The sequence below is a fragment of the Eleutherodactylus coqui genome, chromosome 5, assembly GCF_035609145.1.
Source record: "Eleutherodactylus coqui strain aEleCoq1 chromosome 5, aEleCoq1.hap1, whole genome shotgun sequence".
Lineage (NCBI taxonomy): Eukaryota > Metazoa > Chordata > Amphibia > Anura > Eleutherodactylidae > Eleutherodactylus > Eleutherodactylus coqui.
This window is the reverse complement of record NC_089841.1, coordinates 216,794,625-216,821,487: the sequence shown is the minus strand read 5'-3', so window position 1 is coordinate 216,821,487 and position 26,863 is coordinate 216,794,625. Positions and strand designations below refer to the sequence as shown.

Here is a 26,863-nt window from a genome sequence, read left to right as displayed (position 1 = left end):
TCTGCAGCGCCACCTATTGGATGGCAGCATTCCTTCAAATCAATGTATGACTTTTTACCAAGTCTGAAAAAAAAATGATTGGGAATTTGGAGATCATAAAACTGTCACATTCCTTGCCAGTGGACTGCTCATCCTGCCTGGTGTTGTTTTAAGTGCAAATTAGTCTTGCTAGGTCTGTGCCTTTTCCAACCATATCTGTTTCATTATACCTGAGGAAGGATCCTAAAAGCTCCGAAAGCTTGCTATAACATCATGTATTTTTGTTAGCCATTAAAAGGTATCAGATCTACAAGATTACTCGGTTTCTCTCCCTGAGAACAATCACATTGTAATCCATAGGCAGCACATCGCCCCATTATAGGCATATGAGGGTTTGTACATTGACCGATAGTCCACATGAAAAAAGGAATGGTGTGTCCTATTTATTTCTATTTCACAGACAAGAAATAGGCCACGCCAATACATGTCAATGTACATCATCCATGTAAACCGGAGAGAATACGGACTGGTGTCCATGTGCTGTCCAATGTGAGTTGCACCCACAGCTTGGGTGTCTGATTCAAGGTTTACACATTCTAGTTTCTACAAGTGTACTGTGTGAAGCCAAATTTATAAAACTAATAAAAGAATCAATTCAAGGCCAAGGTAAAAAAGCTGAAAGATGCAGGTAGCTATCGGACTGGTTGCCAAGGGACAACACTATTCTGGTAGGCTTGGATAATACATTTTCACTTCTCTTGATTGGCACTATATGATGTAGTAGTGTTGTACATTCAACATTTTCCTCAAATCACTTATTTTTTTTAATCCAGAATACATTATAATAGAAATCTTCACAAATTTAAAAAAAAATTAAGAATTTGTCACAACATAGGTAACAATAACATTATACAACCAAACATATTCTTTAATGATCAAGTATAAGAATGACAAGACTTGTATTTAAAGCCATAGCAATGCGTCGGATGGATGAAAGCATCACATAGTTACTGTGGGGTAACACATTCTGAGCATGGCTTTGCTTTTAAATATAGGCACTTTTGAGTTGTTGCTGTAACGTTTGTCAAAATTGTTGATTGTGTTAGATCAGCTCACTCTCCATCATCAGTAATAGTGGTAACATTATATGGAGAGGCTTCAGGGGGTGCTTCACACTCAGCTACACCTTTGGTGCTCTCACTGCTGACTGAAGAGTTGCTGGACAAGGAAAGCAGTCCAGAGTCCTGGCTGCTTGGTGGAGAGAACACTGCACACAAACAGAAAGGACAGTCACTTACTATAAGCAGTTTTAGGGACCATAAAACACATTCTTGCATACAGTAGGTACAGACTTCTCCATCCAACATTTTTGTAGCAATGTTTATCTTTTTCCCTTTAGGGAGATCACCTAGACGGTGAGTTAGGAGACTCAAATGGCCATGCACGCTCCTCTGGGTAATATGCAAATAAGGGAGATGGAATAATACATCCCCAGTGCCACCTATTGGAAGGCAGCATTCCTGCAAGCCAAAGTTAGACTCTTATACAAGCCTTGTAACAACGAGTGGGAATTAAAAGCAAAGCCAGACTCCATGCCCAGCCAGCTGTTTCAGGTTATTTGGCCTACATCAGTGTACAGTAGGAGTCTGGCTTTCCCAGTCATTGTTACAAGGCTTGTATAAAGAGTCTAATTTGGCTTGAAGGAATGCTGCCTTCCAATAGGTGAGATAAATGTAGGAAAAATTGTGGTTATAGGCGCAATCCTATTTAACTCAAAGAGGCACAAGACGTGTTTTTGAGCTCGACTCCTGTTTTTATTGAAAATTAAACCAGCCTATAGACGCGTTTCAGGGCCTTGCGCCCCGTCATCAGTACTTTAGCTGGGAAATCACAGCCAGCAGTGGTGTCTTCTCTTTGCAGAAGAGTGGAGAATTTGGCAAGTCCCAAGAAGTTGATACAGAGTCACGAGTTGCATTTACTCCATCAGCGCTACCGCCCCTCTTTGACATCTACTTGCTATAGTGGTGCCATTTGGACAACTGATACCAGCAGCGGACGGGTTGAACAATAATACGCAAGTGCGATTTGCTAAGCTTGAGGAAAACTGTCAGATGCATTTCTAAAACAAGACGTAAGCAAGATGGCGTAGATGGTGAGTGCAGAGTCCGGTGTGCGAGTTTTTTTTAGTATATGAATGTTTTATTAGGGGTTTTAAGAAAATAGAATAGAGCAAATGTCCAACCAAGTAAGTAGCAAACCAAGTTCAGACTGGAGAGGGGAGACCAGAAGATCCTTGACTAATGAAATTGAGAGATTGTCTTAATACAGAGACAAAAAGGATAACCATAGCATGTCACAGGCTCCAATGGCCAACTTACATCGTGTATGATGCATAAGAATTAATACAAATCAGCACTGGAGTCTAAGGCTGGCTGCACACGGGCAGATTTGCAAAGCAAAATCCGGAGCAGGCGTTCGCCTCCGGATTCTGCAGCATGCTATGAAAAAACGTGTTTCTCTCTACATAAGCGGAAACCAATCGTGATTTTCTGCCTGTCGAGGGAAAAAGAAACCGCAGCATGCTCTATTTCTGTGCAGATTCCGCATGGACGGCTTCCATTGCTGTCAGTGGAAGCTGTCTGACCCACGGCCCTTCTGCAATGACACTGCGGAAAGGTTGCGGATTTGCCTAGCGATAACGTGGGGAAAGCAGGAATTTGAAAAGAATAACAAAACTGTACTGCACATGTCCGACGGATCGTCATGTAGACTATCCGCAGTACAGCAAAGAAGAAGTAATGTCAGGTACGCGCGGATGCCGGTTGGGCACAGTGTTGGATTCCGCTGCGGAATCCAACCTGTTCATGTGCATCTGGCCTAAAGCAGTTGGTTTTGTCTTCCCCTTCTGATATCCGTATAACCAAACCAGAATATTCAATACAATAAACAAAACCTCCCCAGTCTTAGAAAGTAGTAAAAATCTCCTCTCAACCTTCGCTAACAACGATCAGCTTGACAGATAAAGCCCAAGTCTGCCCAGCCAAACAGAGCGGATCCCCACTGTGCGCAATGCCACCCCCCTATCCTCATAATCCAGCAGCTTGGTCCAATAGGATCGGCGGATCCTGTAGCAGTAGTCGCTCTTGGAACCATGTTGTCAGGAAGAAACATTCCCTGACAACCTGTCTAATATGCAGAGGCAACATGGCTGGGAAACTCCCCCAATTTTCAAAGAATCTCTTAACCTGTGTTTCTTTTTTGAGAGATGCATCCACCCAGTCTATCCTCATAAGATATGAGTTCTTCTAAAAATAAGGAAGATTAAAAGATATCTCTGCAGGGCCACCTATTGGATGGCAGCATTCCTTCATATCAATATATGACTTTTTACCAAGTCTGTAAAACAATAATTGGGAATTTAGAGATTGTAAAACTGTCGCATTTTTTTGCCTGTGGACTATTTAAGTATTTACTTCTCTGCCATCCACCCAGTCTATCCTCATAAGATATGAGTTCTTCTAAAAACAAACAAAATGTAGGAGTGTCCAGGTGGGTCCATGTGTGGAGTATAATTTTAACACCAGCAGCAGATATTACGTGTAACAGTTTCCAACTACCCGCTGTGCACATCTATGTAGCCAATGACAGCCAATACGGGGTTGTAAGGAACATAATTACATGTGTTGTCGCAAAGTCTACTACTTTGCGCCAAAATAATTGCACACTAGGGCATTGCCACAAGCAATGAAGTATATTCGCTTCCCCCTGACTGCACTAAAAGCACTTGTTTGATGGGTACAGCCTCATCTTGTGGCCCCTGACTGGTGTAATGTGGGCCTTGTGATATAACTGGAGGTTCATTTCTGTAGAGCGACTAGAAGGGAGGAAAGCATAACTATTCCTCAGTGCCTTTAGGAGCTTTGGAATCGTTAGATCCGGAAGGTCAACAGTCCATTTAGCAAAGTCTAGAGGTTCTTGCAGATTATGATAATACTTAGATGTGTGATGTTTGAAGGTAGGAAGAAGAGCGAGAGTCGCCTGTAAGGCAGGGTCCCATTCAGACCGTGCAAGGAATGGGAGTTGCATCCAGACTGAATGACGAAATAATGGGACGGGTACAATCGGGAAGTTGAGTTTAAGGTCTGCCAATGAAAGCGGTGTATTAGTTGATAGTCTATCAGGTGACTCACTTTAAGTATACCTCATCTCTGCCAGCAATTAAATTATCCGTGAAGAGAGACGGCTTGGAAGTGTGGGTTCCTCAGGAATGTGAGATCTAATGAGTAACTGGGGTGGAGATATTTAAGTTGCCATATTTTTTGCCAAACCCTCCAAATGAGTCAGCCAACCGTTGTTTTTTCATGAAGGCGGGATGTCGCAGTGTGAAAGGTTCAAGAAGTTCGGAAGGGAGATTAGTGGGGAGAGACGTTGGTCTGCCTCTGTGTCTGTAAATAATGTATCCAGTCAATAGCAATTCACATTATCACAGCAGCGATATTGTATAAACGAAGATTGGGAAAGTTAAGTTCCCATTAAGCTCTGGCTGCTCAAGTCTGTGAAAAGGATTCTAGGGTGCCTTCCCATCCATATGAAGGACTGATACAGGAAGTTAATATATTTTTCATCGTTAGGTTTAATGTACATGAGAAGGGGGTGAAGAATATAGAGTAGGTGTGGAAATTCCAGCATTTTTAGAAGGTGCGCCCTATCTACGTATGACAGGGGCAGGGGACTCCATTTTTTAGGGTTCTTTCCAAGGACGTAATGTAAGACTCATATATAAGGGCTGCTTTATAAGTGATATCTTGTGCTGTGGGAGGGGAATCGGAGCTGGGGAAGGAGGGGGGGGGGGGGGGGTAACCTGTCCAAATGTGAACAAAGAATTAAAGTCATCGCCGAATAGCAGATTGCTGTTGCCAGGTTTGAACATGGAGTGCACGCAATGTAGTAAAGAAACCATTTGCCAGAGAGTTTGGGGCATAACTGTTTTCAAAGGTGTATATGGTGTCATGTATAAGACTTTAAGATAAGATATTGTCCACCCTTATTCACAACCTTGTCTTCTATGGTCAGCGGCAAGCCTCGTTTGAATAACATAGCAACTAGAGATGAGCGAGCGTACTCGGAAAAGCACTACTCGCTCGAGTAATTTGCTTTATCCGAGTATCGCTGTGCTCGTCCCTGAAGATTCGGGTGCCGCTGCGGCTGACAGGTGAGTCGCAGCGGGGAGCAGGGGAGAGCGGGAGAGAAAGATCTTACCTCTGTTCCTCCCCGCTCTCCCCTGCAGCTCCCCGCTCCGTGCCGGCACCCGAATCTTCAGACCCGAGCACAGCGATACTCGGATAAAGCAAATTACTCGAGCGAGTAGTGCTTTTCCGAGTACGCTCGCTCATCTCTAATAGCAACCCCTCTAGTTTTAGTGCGATGGTTGGCATGAAGCCAGCCAGTTTGCTTTCAGAGTGGCAGCAGAATTTGCTTTCCAATGTTTTTCCTGTACCTATATAATATCAGGTTTCAGCCACTTTAAATGGTTCAGAAAGTTAAATCCTATGAGACAAGCCTGAGTAATGGGGAAGTGAAGCTATCGTCAGAAGACATGGTGCTGGGGGCAATCTCAGATGTTTTAGCCTGATTTTACCTGCCCTTTGTCATCCCAGCCAACGACAAAGAGCAAGTGGACAGAGGGCAATTTAACCGGGAAGTACGCACACAGCGAGTACCATGCAGAAGGACTAGCTCTTTCACAGACCAATTTAGGTATTTTGCTATTACCGGTCGAGGTCTTGTGCGGCTGTCCTCTGGAGGCTTGGGGGGGGGGGGGGAATTCTCTGGACTTTTGCAATGGAAGAGGGGTCAGGGAATAAAAGCATGGCCAAAGCAGAGGGTAATTCAACTTTGAGCAAGGTTAGAAAGTCTTTTCCTGTAATGCTGATACTTCCTGAGCCGCCATTGTGGCTTGTAAGGTGTCTTAGTGAAGCTTTGGTACTATTGCAAGTGGAAAGGTTTGGAGAAAAGGTGTCGCCGATTAGGTGATCGGACATTGCAAGCCCTTTGCTGGTCTATCAGTGGCGAAACTAAAAGCGATTTGCCTTGGTTCTTGTCTGTGTCAGACTTGCCGGCAGGCCTGTGTTTTGGCTTGGCCTCCAGCTGATGTTGTGCTGGGTGTGATGGGGTCGATAAGCCCTCCTTGGCAGCTCTGGTACCCTGCGATTTAGCAAAATATTTGTCCATGGTCATCAGGTATCGGCCAGGACGACCATTGGCACACGACATTTGCTGGGAGTTTTTACCAGCCTGAATCATTAAAAGTTAGGACCTGAGTAACATTACATGGGGTCCAGCAAGTGGCAACGCGGTCAGCTGAGAGGTCACAGAGGGAGCCGTGCCCTCCGCAAGTGGTTAGGACATCCCAAACCCAACAAAGTAGATAATATGATTCCAGTGCACAGCAGTAGAGATGGAGCTGGACAACATTTAGCAAGTAGTACTACTAAAGCAGCTGTGTGTCTCTTAAGCAGTTAACATGTATAATTAGCTAGCTTCTTCAAGGGTGCTCGCAGCATTATGATCTCAGCACTAAACAAGCCATCTGCTATAGGACTACATGCATAGCTATCACACCTCTGCGTCCGTCAATAAGAATGTAGGCATAGGAATCACACATCAGTCAGGAATCAGCATCCGTCAACCAGTATGGCTGGATTCTAGTGTGGAGAAATAAGGCCTAGTAAGTACAAATTTTGACTGACAAGGTACAATCCATCCTGGAAATTTTCTTCTGTGAATGAGGCACAGTCATTCCTCAGCAGAGATGGGGAGAAATATTTGGTGTGTTAGAACATGAGGTCACAGCAGACATTAGTAGGAAAAGAGGGTATGATTAGCTGGTTAATGGGGGGTTTGGATACACCAACTGAGGGGTGGAAACAGAGAGTCCCAAAAGCACAGGCTGATCCTGAGTCTTCTAGGCCCTCACCAAACCCCATTGACATATTCTGAACTGCAATTGCGGGAAGGCTTCACTTGATCACTCCAAAGCACCCCCACCTAGTCCAGTGCTAAATGCGCAGAGCCTGAGGGTCGCCCTTTGTCCCAGTACTGGAAGTGCAGGCAAACATAGTCTCCGGAGAGTACTCAAAGTCGTGTGCCAGAATGGCTTTTAGCAGGGAAAGCGGGAGCACTGCTTCTGGCTTCCCACGCACATTCGAGCGGCGATCTGTGGAGTCAAGGCTGTGGCCGCAATGTTCTGCCTACCAGTCCGCACAAAAGGCAGCACATACCAGAAACCACCATATGTGGCTCGTCCGCAGGAAGAGATCCCTTCGTAGTCCTGTCATGCAGAAACAAGGTCCTGTGGGAATCCACACCGAGCGTGGGGTGCCTTAACCCAGAGGAGTCGGGGGTTCCAGAGCAGGTGTCTCCTAATACTATGTAGGCACCAGCTGTCCACTGATTACCCTGCAATCCTGGTGCTGGCTGCTGCACATGGAGATATTAACACATTCGGTTTATTCGCGATTATCGCGGCATTTTGAACGCTGCGGTAATCATGGTATAACACTTCCATTGATTTCAATGGAGCTTCACAGACGTGCTCAAACGATTTTCGAGCACCGTCTCCTCTATTTTCTGAGTTTAGCACACTTAATCAATGATGCTACCATTCATTTCAATGGGGCTTCTCAGACATGCGCTAAAACGCAACGTTTTTCAAGCGTTTCTGTGTTTTAAAATGTAATGCTTTGTCCATTAAAATGAATGAGGTGCTGAAAACGTGGTAGAATGTGGTTACTGGGTTTTCGATTGCGTTTTTCCAGTTCTGGCACTATTCAGCGTTTATAACTGTGCTGAAAACGCAGTCAAACGCTGTCAAAAACGCATGTCAACACAGTTAAAGCTACACTAAAAAACACTGTGTGACAGTGGCCTAAGGATGGCATTCTGTGCTGTGGCTGGTGAATTGCGGGCTTTCAAACCCCAGAGACTGTGACTATTGCGTGGCACCGATCGCTCCTAAACAGCACCTAAGGAGTCCAATTATGTTGTCTTTTTTTTTTTAAAGCCATTTTTTTAAAGGGGATAGCGGGAACTTGTAAAATGTATATATCCAAATATATCCAGATATCCAAGAGTCTGTGTATGAACTTTTTATAACAGATATTTCATAATATTGTCAGCAGTTCACATCAGTTGCTACAGTCAGCAGCATTTATGTACATGAAGTATGAGAGAGTCACATCTGTAAGTGATTGATGGGACTGGATAGCTGTTAATGAAATTAGTATTATAGTGCCTTAGGGTAGATTCAGACTAGCACAGTGTTGTTGCGCCTGAACGAGGGGAATCCTTTCCACCTCGCCGGCTTTTCAAACTCTGCGGGCAAGTCCTATCTTTACTCACCCATACAATTAACAGGCGAGAATCCAGATGGAGAAAATCATACTACTAAAAACCTATTGAAAATCAGTGGTTTCGTTTTGTCCCGTTAAGGGGAGAAATTCACATTTGCCTGAATAAGCCCTTACGTAACGCTCTGGTGCGGATTCGGAGCCTCTTGCAGTAACCAGAGCAGGCAGGTAGCGTAGTCAGGGGAAGCCAGAAGTTGGTAACGGGTAGGTATCTGTTGCAGTACAGAGGAGCAAGCAGGTAGCGTAGTCAGGCGAAGCCAGAGGTCAGTACAAGGTAGTAGCAGTTCAGTTCAGAAAAGCAGGCAGGTGGTGGCATTTGTGAGCTTATTGAGCTCACGGCTTATAGTCAATGAGGGAGGTACAAGACCAGGCTTACATAGTGTGCCTAATCAAGGGAACGGGGCGAGGCCAGACAGGGAGACAGGAACTGGATTGCAGGGTGAAGGAACATAAAGCCTGGTCTATGCAGGGGAGCTATCCAAAGAGCTGGATAGCTTAATAGGAAGAGCTGCTGCCTGGAATACAGGAGCTCCTGGGTTTAGCCCTGACACCTTATAGCACAATCAGATCATATTACCTGGATGATTACTAGTGGCATTTACATGGACATCAAGATTTTGCCATAATATTGACAAGGCTTGAGTTATCCATAGTGAAGAGGATCATTGTTACTACAGCAAGGCCCAGCAGCAGTTTATTAGCAATTACTTTTTTATCTTGTGACCATTTGCATCTTTATTTTCCTTACTTTTTTTTCTTTAATAGATACATTAATTTGTAGAGTAAAATCAAGACTAGAGATGAGTGAGCACGTTCGGTTAAGGCTGACACTTGAGCGAGCATCAGTCTTCTTGAGTACCTGAATACTCGTCCGAGCAAAAGCGGGGGAGGGAGCGGCATTCTATCTCACTCTCCCCCCCCGCCGCCTCCCCCTTCCCCCCCGTATTCAGTTACTTGAGAAGACTGATGCTCGCTCGAGTATCAGCCTTAACCGAGCGTGCTCGCTCATCTCTAATCAAGACGTCTTGAGGGACGGTCTCTTTTGGCTTACTAAATTCTTCTGGATTTGTGAATACCATATCATAACTGCACAGGGTATCTAATTGTTTTTCTATTTTTTTTAGAACCACATCAAGCACTAGGAAGCCTGAAGTCCCTGTTGCAGCGGTCCCTGAAGAGGATATCAGCTTGGGTTCCTGAACGCACCCCTGCTTAGGATACGTCCTGACCAGACAAGTCTACACCTACACAACTCCCTGAGCAGCAATTGATGCCTCTTTTAGGGAGTTATATAAGTAAGCTAGGTCAGAGAAACAAACGTCAATATCTTACAAGGTATACCCATGATGCCTTGCTAAGATTGCATAATCTGAGGAACAGGTAGAGGGAAGAGCTGCCAAGTTGGATTCAGAGAAGGCGCAACAGTAGAATCAGACCCCTACTACCTATTACCATTTCTTCTAACTTCTATTGCCATTGATGGAGAAAATGACACCGGAACAGATTTTTGACTGCCGAAACACAGTCTATCGTGATATTTGGGAATTCCTGCATCCCCACACTCCTATCCCCAACACACACCGGCCCACCACCAAACCCCAGGATCCTATTGCACACCGGCTCACAACCATACACTAGCTCACCCATTGCCACAAGGACACTCTTACTATCCTGAACCTACTCCTTTTTAATTTTTCACATCACATCCTCGATCCTCTTCACAGTTTTCTCTACCACTTGTCGTTCCCTTCCCAAAGTACGAATCGATCACTACCGTTTCCAATAACACTCCATACTCATCAGGTCAACATTCCTGCAGGATTTCACGGGGCCCCGATTTCCTTCAAACTGCTCCGCATAACAACAGAAAATAAAGGGACACCGACAAAGGGATTTGTTAAGATAGAGGAAACTATACTTTCCATTGTGCTTTTGTAATACATCTAGAACACGTTTCCATTCCATCACACTAAACGTATATGTTCATAATGGAAAACAGAAAGCAGATATGAATGGACCCTTCCTTAGTAAGGGCTTTTGCATCCGAGACGATTTTTGCTGCGGAATGCGCGGCGGGTGTCTGCCAGCGGATTCCGCAGCAATGTCCGTCCAGAGCATACAATGGAAAAGTGATTTTTCATGTACACAAGTGGAAACCAGTTGCGGGTTCCACTCACGGATGAAAAGTCACAGCATGCTCCGTTTCAGCGAGTTTTCCACATGGACGTCTTCCATTGAAGTCAATGGGAACCGACTGATCCGCGGCACTTCCGCAATCATCATTGCGGGAAGGCCGTGGGATCCGCATCATCGCCTATCGACTGTGCGGGAAAATCTGCGGCCCATCCGCAGAAAAAAAGACAGATACGCAGGGTCGCTGGCAGGGAGCTACGGGCAGATTCCCCACGCATAATCCATGCGTGCCTATGTGCAGGTGGCCTAAATCACAAAACAGAAATTGCTTACCCATTTCTTGAATAACCTGGCTTCTCGGTCCTTGAAAAGTTCCTGTAATAAAAAGTGATGGCATTACAATATTGTGCAAAAACAAATAAATCGTTAGCTGTACAGTTGGTCGGCTACTTGCGAACAGGTTCTATTCCAGGAAGTCCGAACAAATGTTTGTATGAAGCGGAATTGTGAGTGGATCCCGCTCCATACAATATCGGGTGCCGGCTGTTCTTACAGCGGACACCCGGCGGCAGCAGTTCCGACGAGCTGCGCGGCTCGTCGGAACTGTTAACACTTTAAATACCGCTGTCAGAGCGGTATTTAAAGTGTTAACAGTTCCACCGAGCGGTGCGGCTCGTCAGAACTGCTGCCGCCGGGTGTTGCTGTAAGAACAGCCGGGGGCCCATACAGTATCCCACGGCTTGATAGGCGCTCTGCATAGACAGCCCTAGGGACTTTCAGAACGCCCCTGGCTGCCTAGCAACCGCACAGCGTCCCGCGATGTGACCGGACAGGCTTTTATCAGGCTTGATAGAAGCCTGTCTGGTCCCTGCACAGTATAATGTAATGCCATAGCATTACTTCATACTGTGCAGGACAGATTGTTCGTAGCTTGCAAAGTTCGTAAATCGAACATTCGCAAGTCGGGGACTATCTGTATATTATTTTCTCTGAAGCAAATTAATCACAAAACACAATATGAGCCCGTTTCACATGAGCTTATTTGTAAACATTCGTAATACAGACGTATTATGAAACAGGTTGCATCAGTATTTGGCCAATATTTCCGCAGTATTTGCATCCGGATTTGAATTCACTAATATTTGCTAGTTTGCAAAAATGGTTTTGTTTCTTGCAACATATAAAAGATCAATGAATGCAGATACAGATGGCAAACTGGTGCATCAATATCTCATTCTTGGATGCCTCTGCCATGTGCCGGTCACTGCACTGGCTGCCTGTCAAATACAGAATACAATTTAAACTCACTACCTTCATCCATAAAGCGCTCCACAGCACTGCCCTGCCCTACATTGCTTCACTTATCTCAATCCACCACCTGCGCCCTCCGCTCTGCTAATGAAATCAGATTAAGTGCCCCTTTAATTTGAACCTATCATTCCCGCCTCCAAGACTTCTCCAGAGCAGCACCACTGGAACACAACCAAAACTATCCGGGCAATCACTGACACACAAACATCACGCGTGCTCTAGAAACGCACCTCTTCAGGGAGACATACAATATCCCCTAAACCAAACCCCACTGTACTCCGCCTGACAACATGCTCCCATGTCCTACCAACTGCAGTTCCTGCTAGCAGTAATCAATGGGCACCTGCAGTCATACCGATTCGGCCACTGTACGGCCTGACCATTGTCTGTGTCCACCTCGCCATACCGTGCACATCTCCAGCCCCTTTACCTTCTGTATCCCCCGATTATCTGTAGTATGTAAGCTCATTGGAGCAGGACCCTCACCCCTATTGTTTCCATCAATTGATTACTTCATGTAACTGTGGTCTTGTTTCTATTTCCCCTGTATTGTAAGCGCTGCTGAATATGTTGGCGCTATATAAATAAAGATTATTATTCACTCTCCATAGACTTCAATGGACATATTACATCCGTAAAAGGGTTGAAAGTAGCGCATGCTGAGTTTTGCACATTTTATACACCCAAATAAATAGAATCATAGGTTAACGATAACTCAGTAATAGAGACAGAAAAATATGTATGGAATACTGATGAAAAATGCGCTAGTCTGAAAGCGGCATAAACTGAAGCTATAGCATCTGTAAAACATTGCTAAACCAAAGACATGATCTGAAAAAGATTTTTAGTAATTTAATTTCTCTGATATATAGAAGCTGCAGACGCCAAACAGTGCAACAATTTTAATAATATCCTACCGGACTGCAAAGTACATGAATGTGAAGTAAAAAAAAAAATCTCTGCAAGGTGTCCATAGCCTTCAATGTGTCATTGTTCTAGAAGTCTTCTAGAAGATGGTGTTCCCCTCTTGTCTATAAATAAAGTTGCTGTAATTGAATAAAATTAAAATTTCCATACGGGTCACTACTTTTTGTGGAAAAGGCCGCAAGCCTCCCGCTAATACTTGCTACGGGTCCTTTAGAAAGTAAAACCTCAAGTAGGTGTTTATTATAACGGTCTACCAAATTCTGATACCGACAAAGTGAATTTTTCCCCCATTCCGCAGAGCAGATTTTCAACAAAGCAATTTTGGAGTTTTTTGCAGGCACAGTCCATTTCTAATGTACCCATCACAATATTCCGACTGCATTCAGATCTGGGTTTTGACTTGTACATTCACTTGTTTCGGTTCAGTGATTGTCATATAGCAATGTCCGCTTGTGGCTGAGCTTGAATCTTCTGATAGATGATTTTGCATCATGTTCAAGCACACTTTGCTAGAATGTATAACTTGTAGTAAATTCCATGATGATGTGCTGCCCAAGCCTCGGTGCAGCAAACCAGACCCAACCATAAGGCTGGGTTCACACGGGCGGAAAAGACTTTTTGCGTGGAAATTCCGCCGGCAATTTTTATCCCAGGATAAAGCAGCAAAGTGGACAAGATTTGCGAAAATCTCGTCCACGCGCTGCGGAGAAGTGGTTGCAGGCAAGCCGCACTGAAACTGACATGCCGCGCAAAATGTCAATTTTATCGCTGTCTCCACTGTGGCCTCTCTCCTTTCTATGGGGAAAGATGGATGGCCACAGCGGAATGCGGGTGGTGAAGCCGGTTCAAATCCCACGTTGAATGGGTTTAGCTCTGCTAAACTCCCACTCCCTCTCTGCCCCTTGCCAGCTTACAACAAGGGGAGTTTAGCAGAGCTAGTCCCTTTCCCTCTCCGCTCCAGCCTATGGGAGCTGCTAGCTAGGGGCGGGAGTTTAGCAGTCACGCAGCTTAACTCCCTGCCACCTCCCCTCTCTAGCAGCTATCAATGGCTCCCAGAATGTGCACCGTATGCGGTAGCTTTGCTGGCCGAACGTTTTTATGCATATGGAATATGCCCATCCGAACTGATGCATTGGAAACAATGTGTCAGATGGGTAGCGTATATCGGCTGCTATACGCTTGTGTGAAAGAGCCCTAAGGCTGAATGCACACAACCATAATGCAAGTTGCATTCGACTTGGGTGCAACATCAGGTACCTATCTGGCTGCTGTCCAATCTATATGGACCCTGTACATTATACGTTCTATGAAAACAGATGAGAATATGACACAGTAGGCCATTGATGTAGTGATACTTATTCTGCTACTCAAGGAAATCGTAAATCTGTACTTTTTTTGTTTAATAAATTACTGCAAAGTCCATGTTATTGTTTCTTGCCCAATTATATCATCTTTATATAGAGTTTAAAGATGACAGAATATTTATATGCCCACATACTAGGTATATGTGCTTATTAGAGTTGAGCGAACGTACTCTGTCGAGCTTAATGCTCGTTTGAGTATTAGCGTACTCGATGGTGCTCGTTACTCGAACCAGCATCAAATCGTGTTCGACCCTGCCCCAGCTTTTGGCTCCTCCCTGCGGTGACATGCCTGTTTTGGCCCCTCCCCGCCGCAGCGTGCGTCATTCGAAAATTTTTGGTCTGGCAGGAAGAGGAAGGGAAAGGGGGGGGGGGGGAGAGAGAGAGAGAGAGAGAGAGAAAGAGAGACAAAGACGAACCAAGAAAAAAGAAAAAGCTCGGGACCCAGCGTCCCACATACAAAAATGGTCGAGTCTCCCATTGTAGTCAATGGGGTTTGTTACTCGAATTTTACGAAAAGCTCGACTCGAATAACGCGGACCCGAGCATTTGGGTGCTCGCTCATCTCTAGTGCTTATGCCCATCCCCTGTTCAAGCACTAGCTGCATATAATGCGCTGTGATAGACTCAACGACCACTAAGTTTATTGAGGTTTTATTAAGGTGCAATATACGAACAGCATTCAGACAGAAAACATGCCTGTCTAAATGGGTTCTAAGGGGCTTCAAGTTTTGGTGTTTAAGGGGTTCTTCCGACGAGTGTCTGTACATATATGCTAGTCTCAGCGCAATGTATTTGCACAGTGAACAAGGTTAACGTGCGCGCACATCCGCACATAGATCTGTAGTCTTTTGCATACGCAGGAAAATATCATATGCACGCGGGACAACCCCCACCCTGATTTAAACGGCTTTTAAGCCTAATGAGGTCCAGATGTTTTCTTTTCAGAGCAGTTTTACGCATGGTCTTGCGTACTGCGCACACATTTGTGCACTTTCAATAGCCTTCTGTGGGGTCTTTCAGTGCGCAAATACTTTTTTTGCCCGTGCCAGAAATGCGTGCACAAAAAAAAGGAACCGAGAATGAACCCATTGAAATCAATGGCTGCTATTCTCTGTTTTGCAAATCTGTCTGTCTGAAGGAGCCCTGAAATGATATATTCACATATTCAATAATAAAAGGGACTGTATATAGAATATTAAATGTGTAAAATAAAGGGGAAAAACCTTGAAATAGTCTTTAGCAAATTGATAAAATAAAATGAACAAAAATACTGAAACCCATAAAAACATGGCCGGTTCTAAAATCACTTGCAAGTCACAATTGCTACTGATAAGAAGGCAGGTCCTGCGACCTCTGATTTCCCATCCTACCCGCAGCTCTGTGCGTCCCAGCTCCTGCCAAGCCTGAATGTAATTAAGGGAAGCTGCAGTGGCAATTTCTCCCCTCATTAACTTGCTGATTGGTTTCAGCCTCAAGATTTCGCCAGGCTGCAGTTTGTCACCAATTCCAAATGGCCAATCGTTAATACTAATGTTTGTGTAACTAACTGCCGGCATCTGCCACTGCGCCTTGTACAACAATAATGGTGGGAAGGTACATTAGTGCTCATGTGTTAATTCAACCTGTGTTCATCAATGGAGAAATCTATGGTGTAATTAAGTTAAACGCATTGGTAGCCCAGTGCGGGTCTAAATCACAGCCGTCCGTACTGCGCTCTGACATGTTCAGCGTCAATAGTTATTATGGTGGATTACAGTCATTTTTACAGTTTACCTTCCCATGATAGCAGCATGAAACAATGGGACGGTACAAACGCAATAGCCACACACACTGCATCCAGATACGGTGCCTGCTAATCAAGTCATCACAGATATCACTACTACAAAGTAAGCTGAAAGTCAGAACATTACAATTAGAGGACCCCATTTTCAGGCAGTCATCACTCTGCTGGGATACACGTTTTAAACCCTTAAATATCCCAAATTTAGGAAATGGTGGGGATATTTAGGATATGGTGATCACCAGTATAGGCTTAATCTTCTATCAGTCAATGTAAATATATCCCTATCATATTAAAAGATTGTTCATACACCATATATGAAAAAAACCATATAGGGCACCTGTAAGCTTTTCGCAGCGTTGGACGCTGCTAGACTGCCTCCTCCTCCATTTTTCCCCCCAGCTCCCATAGTAGTCTATGGGAACCGCCGCCTTATATCGGGCAAAAGATAGTCCCAGAAGTATCTTTTTAGCCACCATATACACGCTGGCCCGTATTGCAGTCGCGTATGTTCCATCTTTTACGATGCAACGTCCGTATGTGCCGTATATTCGTCCGTGTGAATGAATGCACTGGAAACCAATGCCTCAGATGGTCGCATATATCGGTCAGCCGTAAAAATGTACCGCATATGCGTTTGTGTGCATGAAGCCTTAGCCTGGGTTCCTATATAGGACTTGTGTCCGGCCAGTGTTTTCATGCCGGAGCTGGACACAACTGATGACATTTTGGTGCGCTTTTTGCACTCATAGCCAGACATAAAAGTCCTGCACGCAACATTTTTCTGTCCAGTGTGGGGAGGCATCCAGGATCAAAACGGAGCTGTCCCAAAGAGATCAATCCTGGCCTCAGATTCTCTTCTATTTCATTACAACACCGGAGAGAGAAAAAGCCAGAGTGCCAGATATATGGAAACGTGGCCACAGTGACAAAGAACAGATATTACTGTAAGGGCCGATCCAGTTGATGGCAGTACACATTTAGTGGAAGAAGAATTATTCTATCTGCCTGAATTCTCCCGAGCCGCGCCAGTTCTCTGGAATGCGCTTTCTCAGACAACCAGGTTTGCAATGTCCACAGCTTTAACCCCTTGAGTGGCACGCCCGGAAATTTTCCGGGGACGAGCTCCACTGCTCATAGCAACATAGCCCGGAAGATTTCCGGGCTATGTTTCACTATGGGAGCTGCAGAGCACAATGCCACAAGCTGTGACAGTGTGCTCTGCCTGCACAGACCCACAGAGAACAAAGCAAGGGCTTTGAAAAATCAGCAGAAGATATTGCCGATATGCCGGCAATCTCCTGCACTGGTTTGTTTACAGGTTGCCATAGAGACCATCGGCTTGTCAGAAGCAAGCCGATGGTCTCTGTGGCAGGGAGAGCTGCTTGTTAGCTGTCAGAGGACAGCCAGGTACTAGCTCTTACAGCAGAGATCAGAGAAAACCTCCGATCTCTGCTGTGTTAACCCTTTACATGCTGCAGTCTATGTGACTGCAGCATGTAAAGGGCTGTCACTGCAGCATGTAAAGGGCTGTCACCATCGGACCCCCGGAATGTGATCAGGTGTCCTGATGGGTCCCTGTGGAAGTCCCCTAAAGGGACAAAAAAAAAAATGTAAAAAAAATTTTAAAAAAAAGGAAAAAAATAATAAAAAACACTTGTCTCCCTTTACTTTGTAAAAAATCAAAAATACAATCACACATGTGGTATCCGTGTGTCGTAATGGCCCAGAGAAGGAAGTTAATACATTATTTAACCCCTTAATGACATGGCCCCTTTTTTTCCTCCCCCGTTTAAAAAAATCACAACTTGTCCCGCAAAAAAACAAGCCCTTATATGGCCATGTCAATGGAAAAATGAAAAAATTATGGCTCTTGAGACGCAACTGCAAAATTAGTTGAAATTCAATGATTAGACCATTTAAAAAAACCTGCCCTGGTGGGCACGACAGGGTGGTAGGAAACCCGCCACTCAAGGGGTTAAGTGTGGCCTAAAAACACATCTTTTAGGGAGGCCTACCATATACCCTAATCTACCCTGCCTCTACAGGAAAGCTGCACCTTTTATCTGCTTATCCACATACATGGCTGGTGATCCACTGACAAAGCTTTATGTATATCTGTATAGTACCCCCTGTATGTGTATACTTCCTAATAGCCTGTAAGCTCTTGTGAACACTCACCCCTCTTGTTCAAGATGCGCACTGGGTTATTGCTGGATGTTATCACCTATTTTTTGTATGTTTTCCCCAATTTGTAAAGCACTGTGTAATATGTTTGCGCAATATAAAGATTATTATCATAATTGGATTCAACCAATGAGTACTTGGCTTAAGTGCACCAAAACAATGCACCAAAATTTTGCCACAAAAACTGACACCAATGGCTTAACAGATAAATGTGTCTAAAGAAGCATCAGATTTATCATCCAGCATGAATCACTGTGATAAATCTGGCGCATTTTCAGACTGTCTAAAGGTCCATTTACACGTAACGATTATCGCTCAAAGTTCGTTCAAACGACCGAAAATTAGTGATAATTGTTATATGTAAACGTAAATCATGCACTTTCTATTTGAACGATGATTTTAAGGTGAACTTAAAATCCATTGTTCAGCTAGTGAGAGATAAAGTATCTCTCAGTAGACCGCCGGCCGTTATCTTCACGGGAGGCGGCAGCTAACATTGTAATCAGCAGTCAGCCATGAGCAGAACAATGCTGCTGTGTGCACAGCTGGGCGTATGTTTAGTCACACACTGGGCTCTGCAAACAGCTCCTCGAGGCTCTTTTACATGCAAATGAATATGATTAAGTGTTAATGTACATTAACACTTTATGCAAATAAATCTCATTATCTTTCAGTCATTTGAAAGATTATCTTTGCTTGTAAATGGGCCTTAAGGGTCTCTCTACATCAGCAGGTATAGTGTTGATGAGAAGTTCATCTACCCGCCCTTCACACCAGTCAATTCAGACTCTCTTAGGGAAAGAATGATTGATCAGATGATCGTCCGTTCCCTTGCATCTTCATCATTGTGGGTAGCACATCCTCCATTTACACAACGGAATGTGTCGGTGACCATGATGATTTTTTTTGTGCCACATAAAAGTTGATCAACTAATGAATTAACTTCATTCATTGAGTGACCAGTGGCACATTATAATCAGCCCATCTAAATGTGCTACTGATCACTCAATGAATGAAGTTAATTCATTGGTTGATCACCTCTTTTATGTGGCACAAAAAAAAAATCTATCAATCAAGTGTTTTGGAGGATGTTATTACCCAATATTCGGCCTGTATAAAAGTTTGCACTGTCCAAATATTAAACTGGACTAGTAAATCTGCCCCGTTAAGAGCAAAAATTCAAATGCAAAAAATATAGCACTTACTCAATTATGTAGTATTTAATATCTGATTGATTATTATAATGGCAATTTTACCAATAAAACAATGACAAAAAAGTTAATAAGAAACTCACAAAGCTGCATTCCTGTATAAATTGGCCATGTAAAGCCTGTCATGTCTATAACACATTTCCTTCTAACAATGGCCTACAATGAATAACTCCTGGTGAAAAAAAGAGATATTTATCTAAGTTTCTTGGGTCACTTGAGGAACAAAAGGATGTGAAGCGCTCCTGACCTTCCCTTTATTCCACATTAACGCTCACTCCTGGAGCAATTGTGTTTCTCCATTGGGATAAATCATCCGTCATGAAGTGAAGCATGAATAAACTGGACAGTTAACTGCAGCAGAGAGCAGCGATCTCAAAGGTGCAATATATTCCTGAACGTGAATGGCTGAATTAAACACGCTTTACTAAATTAGTGATGTGTTTAAATCTGATTAACTTCAGAGCTGGGAGGTCCACATCTGTTTTGTGGTGACAATTGTATTCTATAGATAAGAAATGAGGTTGTTCCATTGGCTGAATAAGTAGACATCCCACCGACCTTATCCCAACACATCTAAGTAATTAGCACTTGAATGCCAATTTGTTAGATACATGTCAGTAATAATGGCTCATTAACATGAGCGTTTATTAACCTACTATTCCCTTATGTGACTTTTTTCCCAACAAGGGCTGGGATCCTAACAGGAGGAAGAACACATTTCCCAAAGTAAAGATTTTTCTTCGTCCTCCTTGTGGGATTCCTTATCTAGGAAGAATGTTAACAAGCGTCCTTCAGTTGCACTAATCACCAGTATGTGTGTCCACCACTGGCCTTGGCTTTTAACCATTAAGGGTACATACACATGGAGGGTTTTTCCACCTGACTTTTGGACAGAAATAACACCCATTCATTTGAAAAATTGAAGCATGTCCTAATTTTTATTCGATTCTTGGACGAAAATAGTAGATGTCAATGCGTGGTCGTTCCCGCACATCAGGCATCACCCAGCCGGGATGTCCAATCCGAGTTGCGCCCGACAATTTTGAGTACAACTTTTTAAATACCCATGCGCATGTACCCTAAGGGCGGACATATGTGTACATAAGGAATAACATTAATAATAGCTATTATATGACTTATATCCTGCATTTATCCCCAGTTTTCTCCTCTGCAGGCTTCTTTCACACAAGCGCATATCGGCTGGCCGAAATACGCTACGTTAGGAGTGAAAAATCTGGTGAACGGGCGCACAAATCAACAGCTTGTGCGCCCAATTAGATGGCCTGGTGAGCCCAGTGCAAATGCACCGAGCTCACCAAGCCATTGCCCATTTCCCCTCCCTTCCCATCGCAGGCTCACCTCTCGTTCCTCCCCGCTCGTTCTGTGCAATGAGAGGGGGCAGAGTAAAGCGCCAGTCCGCCCCGCCTCCTCCAATTGATGGCTATGGACAAGGGGCAGGAACAAGGCGGACACTTAGCTCCACCCATGTCCCACGCCTTATCAATAGCCATTAATGGGAGGAGGCGGGCAGACCGTTGCTTAGCCCTGCGCCCGTCCCACCCCCTCCCATTGCACAGAACGAGCAGGGAGGAACGAGAGGTGAGCCTGCATGGGGGGGGGGGGGGGGGGGGGGGGAGAAGAACAGGGGGAGGGAGTTTAGCAGTATGGCTGCTGCCATAGGCTCCCATAGGAGCCCATGCAGCGGCTGACGTATTCCGGCCCAAAAGATAGTTCCAGGACTATCTTGTGGGCCAGATGTAAAAAGGCCCGGCGCTATATTGGCTTGGCGTGGCGTTTTTACGTCTTATAAATATGCCCATGTGATTTGATGCATTGGTATCCAATGCATCAGATTACAGCACATTGTTTTCACGGCCGGCCGATATGCGCTCGTGGGAAAGAGCCCGCAGGCCGTATCTCTGATTCTCAGTTCTCTCAGAACTGGTGGGTAGGAGTCTTCTGTCATGTTAGTTTCTAAACAGGGTGTACAGAGAAAACTGCACATACTGCTCCCTGTCTAACACATACAGACACATAACAGCATCAGGGAGGACAGTAGAGAAGTACTAAGCAGTGCACATCTGAATAAACAATAGTAAATCCATTACCATTAGCTTTAACAGCACTTCTGTGTCTCTCTGCTTCTCTCCTCCTTCCCTCTCCTCTCACCTCAAGGAATAAATAATAAATGTTATACCTGAGGGTGACTACCCACTACCGTTTTTTTTTTCTGCTGCAAATTTGTTCCTATTTTTTCTTCCAATTGTCAATGGGACTTTCTAGTGTTAAAAACGCAAAGCTGCGTTGCGTCGCGATGCGTTGCGGTTTTAACACTAGGAAGTCCCATTGACAATTGGAAGAAAAAATAGGAGCAAATTTGCAGCAGAAAAAAAAATGCTAGTGGGTAGTCACCCTTAGGGCGCCCACCCACTGGCATTTTTTTACCTGCGTTTTGCGTTTTTCCTGCACAGGCATAGAGATAACCTGTTTTTGCGCTGCGTTTCGTTTTTAACATAGGAACTGTCAGTTGCATACGTGTCCTTATTTTTCTCCTAATGCACCCATGAATGTCAATGGAAATTAACGGAAAAATCGCGGAAAACGCGGCGAAAAACGCGCGGAAAAATCGCAGAAACCGCTGCGTTTTTTCCCGCGGAAAACGCAAACGCCAGTGGGTGGGCGCCCTTATTGCGGGGTGAAATTAAAGTGGTTTGAGACTTTTTCGAATGGATGTTTCTCATTCTCCGTATCGAGTTAATTTAGTTAAACATTTCTGGCATCCAGAGCATCAGCTGAAGTGTTGGATGTCTACCTGTGCTGGACTGAAAAACGCAGCACTCAGTGTACTGATGTACAGAGCATGCAAGAATGTCCCCAGTTGTATCCAAGTCAGGCATAAAACAACTGCTTGGACAGAACTGATACATGTGAACGCTGCATTATAGGCTGCATGTGGTAAAGTTGGAGCAACAAGAGGAAATAACCGATTGGCTCAGAGCACACAACAAGGCTCGGGCATTTATACCAGTGTGAGCCCACCCACTGAAAAAGCATCGAGAGGCAAAATGTAGACTTACAGAAACCAGCAGGCAGTTTAGGGTTTAAAGGTGTACTCATTATTACATGTCTGCAGCAAGAATGTAGATACAGTGTGTGATACAATCACCGTATTTCACTGACATACATAACTGCAGTTCACTTTTCATGTCCGATTTAGATTTCAGGGCACATTTTGGGATCCTGATATCTGCAAACTGATCACGTTACAAGTAATCAGACTTTTTTTTAGAAACAGAATACAGATGGATCGTTTTTTATTTCATTGTAGTCAATGGGAGACAGATGGAACCTGAAGGCAATCCGTTTTTCATTGGTGGTGCTCTTCGATGAATGCGGTTAGCACTGTTTCCTTGCATAGCTTGAGTCCTAGGTTCAAATCTGACCGAGGGTGGTGGCTGTATTGAGTTTTTCAAAGTTAATGTTGCCCTTGATGAGATTTGAACCTCAACAGTGCTAACCAGTGAGCCACATTCACTTGAAGATCTAGCACCACTACTTAAATGCTGAAAAACAGATGTAAGTAGAAAGCTTGCAGTTTTATAAAAAAACTGAATTGAATTGGAAAGCATCTGCATCGGTCAAGAAAACACTATTGTAAACATAACCATCATCTGATATTTTTTGTTTTAATGTCACTACAACGTGTAATTTTACAAATAAAAAATATGCAAATTTTTTTTTGCTAATATGACACTATTTTATATTCTTGTCAAAAACATTCTTAATGTTTCCAATTTTTTTCTCTCTCTTTTTTTTGTGACTCAGTGGCATCACACTTGCAGCATGTAGTTGTGCAAACTGACAAGTAAGGTGGCTTGTTAAGGGCAAAGGTGAGGAGGTGCTTCCATGAGCGAGTGAGCTGTTTTTAATGACCTCCTCTCGGCATCCCAGAGTTGTCAATCTTTCCTATAATGCTAGCAGAAGTGAGAAGTCAATGCACAGTTGTTTTATTTGACACGACTACTGGCTTAAGAGCGTGTAATGGCTAGAGGGGACAGATAAGCAGAATGTATTGTGTCAGTCTGTCTCACTTCAAACGCTCCACTAAACGTTTGCTGATGAGCCATAGATTGGGTTAAATAGCAGGATAATTGCAGTAACCTTCTTCCTTATTGCTTGTATTACATCTGTATCGGCTCTTGCCTCGGGCAGTGGAAGATTTTTTTTCCCTCGCCCATCTACTGTATACACAGTCTCCAGTATTGTCAAATAACTGTTGCAGGGCCAAACGGGTTATTATGAATGACTTACTTCTCAAGGGGGGAAGAAGGAAAAAGTCAACGCTTCCTGCAAATAACTTTCTGCCAAGCATACCCGCAGCATATTTCTCTGACAGAGGCAGCTTTGCATTGCATTCTTGTGTAAACCATGAAACTAACAAGATGTTCTCTATTGAAAGGGCTGTTCTGTATTCTTATGTTTAGAATCACCTGCAGAACAATGAAGCTTTTACACACTTTACAAGGTACCTTCCGACCTTTTCTGATGAATATCTGTGTATAACTTTAGGGTTCACTGCCTCTAAAGGTGTATTTCAAGTGGAAAGTATTTTCATGTCTCTTCTCTATTGACACATACATTACAGATTATATCCTTTCTCTACAAACATATCCAGATTCTCTCGGGCGATGTTCACACAGGGGTGGATTTGCTACGGACAGTCGGCATCAAAACCCGCACCATTTGGTGCAGATTTTGGTGTGGAATTCACCCGCTTTTTGAGAAGCGGAGGATTTTCCGCAAGCCTAAAACAGCTATACAATTGACATGCTGCGGATTTAAATTTTGCGCCGCATGTCAATTTCCGCAGGGCTTTGTGCGGATTTTCTCCGCAGCGTGTGGACAAGATTTTGAAAATCTCACCCACTTTGCTGCTACAGTCAACGATGCGGATTTTCCGCACAGAAAATTGGTGGCAAATTCGCTTTTATTGCTTAAATGTATAAGAAATAATAAATGAAAGACGTTTTGTAAATAATATCCTACCGTTTTGTTTATATAGTTGCTTTCTGTGGTTACGGACTACAAACAAATACACCCTGAGTGTAGTCAGATCCTTCAATCAGTACGGTCCCACATGACATAAGACTTAAATTTAAACTATTTTATGTTATTTCTGTCTGTAACGACTGGGAGCGCACTACAGAAGGAGCTGGGCAGGATAAGTTATGCTTCTACAAAGCCTCTGAATAGTGCCAAGAAGCAGTTCAGGAGAACTGACAGCGGCCGCGGCTGGACTCCGGCTGCAGCGGAAAGGTGAGTATACAATTTTTTTTTATTTTAACACATTTTAGAATGAATTGCAGGGAAGGGTTTATATATTTAACCCCTTCCCGACAATTCACCCCGCGCACGCCGGCAGCCCATTGCTTTCAATGGAGCGGATGTATTGCCGCTCCATTGAATTCAATGGGCAAACATCGTTCTTCTCTGTCACAGCTGTTACAGCTATGGAAGAGAAGAATGATTTGTCTTCTATATGTTCTCAATGGGGTCGGCGCTGCTGCCGCCGGCCCCATTGAGCGCATATAGAGAAGAGAACAGGAATCGCAGATCGCAGATAGGTGCGATCTGCGATTTTTTGTTCTATAATTTATCAGACGAGCGCATAAAAAGCGCTCATGTGTCCGATACCATTGCAAAGCAATGGTTTTATAAAGTCGCCGGACGCATGCGCAAATCGCGCGAAAAATCGCCCGTCTGACTAAGGCCTTATGGTCATATTCATAGGCAACTGACATTATAGCAATCATTTCCTATTAAACACTGCTATTTGAATGGTGTATTACAAGTGTCAAATCTGACAGTTTCACCATATTTAATTGGGCCATTCCACAACAACACATTTTTCCATGCCTGCTCCCCTCGCCTGATTTCTGGAGATCTCCTGTGTATTTCAGCCACTTCTATGCAGTGCAGCCCCCTGTCGGATGCTTATCAACCACCATCTTGAGTGTGAGATTTTTGACTTTCCGTTTCAAGTCAATCCCATGATGCATCAGCACAGCATTAGCTAAGGTTATATCACTGTGCCTGCTGGGGGAACAGTTTATTATTACCATCTGTATTTAGCTATATAAGTTACAAGGCAAAAGTATACAGTCAGGAAGATGAGCTGTGATCTCCTCTAATATAACTGCACGACAGGAGTTGTGTGATCATTATCAGTGATTGTGACAGGAGTGCCGGATACTCCTGTAGGCAGTTTCAGCGGTAGATTCATGTAATAGCATCACACAGAATGAGAATTTGAATAGAAATTGAATCCATAACCCCAAGTAAATTTGAACTGCTCGGAATTGAGATCCCATCACCATCGGAGTAGAAAAAGTGGGTGATAGTTTTAAACAGAAACTAATAACTTACCAAGGTAACACAAGCCCCCTTATATATATTTGGGGGATGGCTACATAATGAGTGAATTATAAAAAAAAAAATCACCGGAATGGCCCTTTAATGTGTTTCTCCTTCATTTTTACGTTTAGTGTGGCTCCTGACCATCAATCAAAGTTGAATGTGGCTCCAAAGTACAAAAGGTTGGGAACCTCTGCTGCTAATATAATGGTGACATCCACTGTGTATTTGTGATATTGCTGTGCATATTAAAGAGGACCTGTCATGGTGTAAAGTCAGCACGACCCAGTTATCTCTGGGTTAAATTCTTTTTACCAAACTCACATCTGTTCACCTGGACGGGCTCTTCATAGGTCCTGCTTCTGGCGCTGTCAGAGTGTCAAGCGGGTGGTCCCCACTGCTTACTATCAATGCATGATGGCGGACTTTTCTGACAGTCCAATGTCACCCACTGAGGGCGAGAGCTGAGGTCCGCCAAGTTGGCAGATTCACAGTGTCAGGTGCTGGACCTAAGAAAAGTCTGCCCGCACGAACAGAAAGAAGTATGAAAGAAGAATGAGGGTAGAAGTCAGTGTGGCCGTGGCTGCAGGCCTCTTTAAAGAGAACCTGTCACAATGAAAATGGTGTCTGATTTACAGCATGTTATAGAACAGGAGAAGCTGAGCAGATTACTATATTTTTTGTATAATGTGTATTGTATTAATTGACATTCCTGCTCATTTTGGACTTAGGAGTCCAGTGGTTGGTCCAATCAGTGACTGACAGCGGTCCCTGTGTGTACACTCATTCATGGAAAGCTGGAAACCACTGATTTCACTGGAATTTGAAATGGAAACGAATAGCAAGTAATACTGAAATTCCCCCCCAAAGCTATATATCAATCTGCTCAGCTTCTGCTCTGTACCTTGCTGCAAATCAGCCATCATTTTCATTGTGACAGAAGTAAAAAGAAAAAGGATAAAAATTCATAGTTGGCTTCTGTGAGTAATTCGGATAAAAAGGAAAGGTTCTGTTTAAGGGTGGTTTCACACGGGCGGGAAAAATCGTGCGATTTTCGCCCAATGCGAGAGTCAGTAAAACAGCAGATTATGAAACCAATGATTCTCAATGGTTTCCTTCCCAAATACGATGTTTTCACTGCTGCGGTGT

At 43.9% G+C, this 26,863-nt stretch overlaps 1 protein-coding gene across 1 annotated transcript in view; it reads right to left on the bottom strand.

Moving 5' to 3' along the window:
• Positions 1 to 1,091: 1,091 nt before the first annotated feature.
• Positions 1,092 to 26,863, bottom strand: part of DMRT1 (doublesex and mab-3 related transcription factor 1) — an 85,842-nt gene continuing 60,070 nt past the window's right edge. The window contains exons 5-6 of the mRNA XM_066602008.1: positions 10,854 to 10,895; positions 1,092 to 1,246 (exon numbers count right to left, since the gene is read on the bottom strand). Coding sequence (XP_066458105.1) covers positions 1,092 to 1,246; positions 10,854 to 10,895 — 197 coding nt within the window. The remainder of the gene's footprint in view (positions 1,247 to 10,853; positions 10,896 to 26,863) is intronic.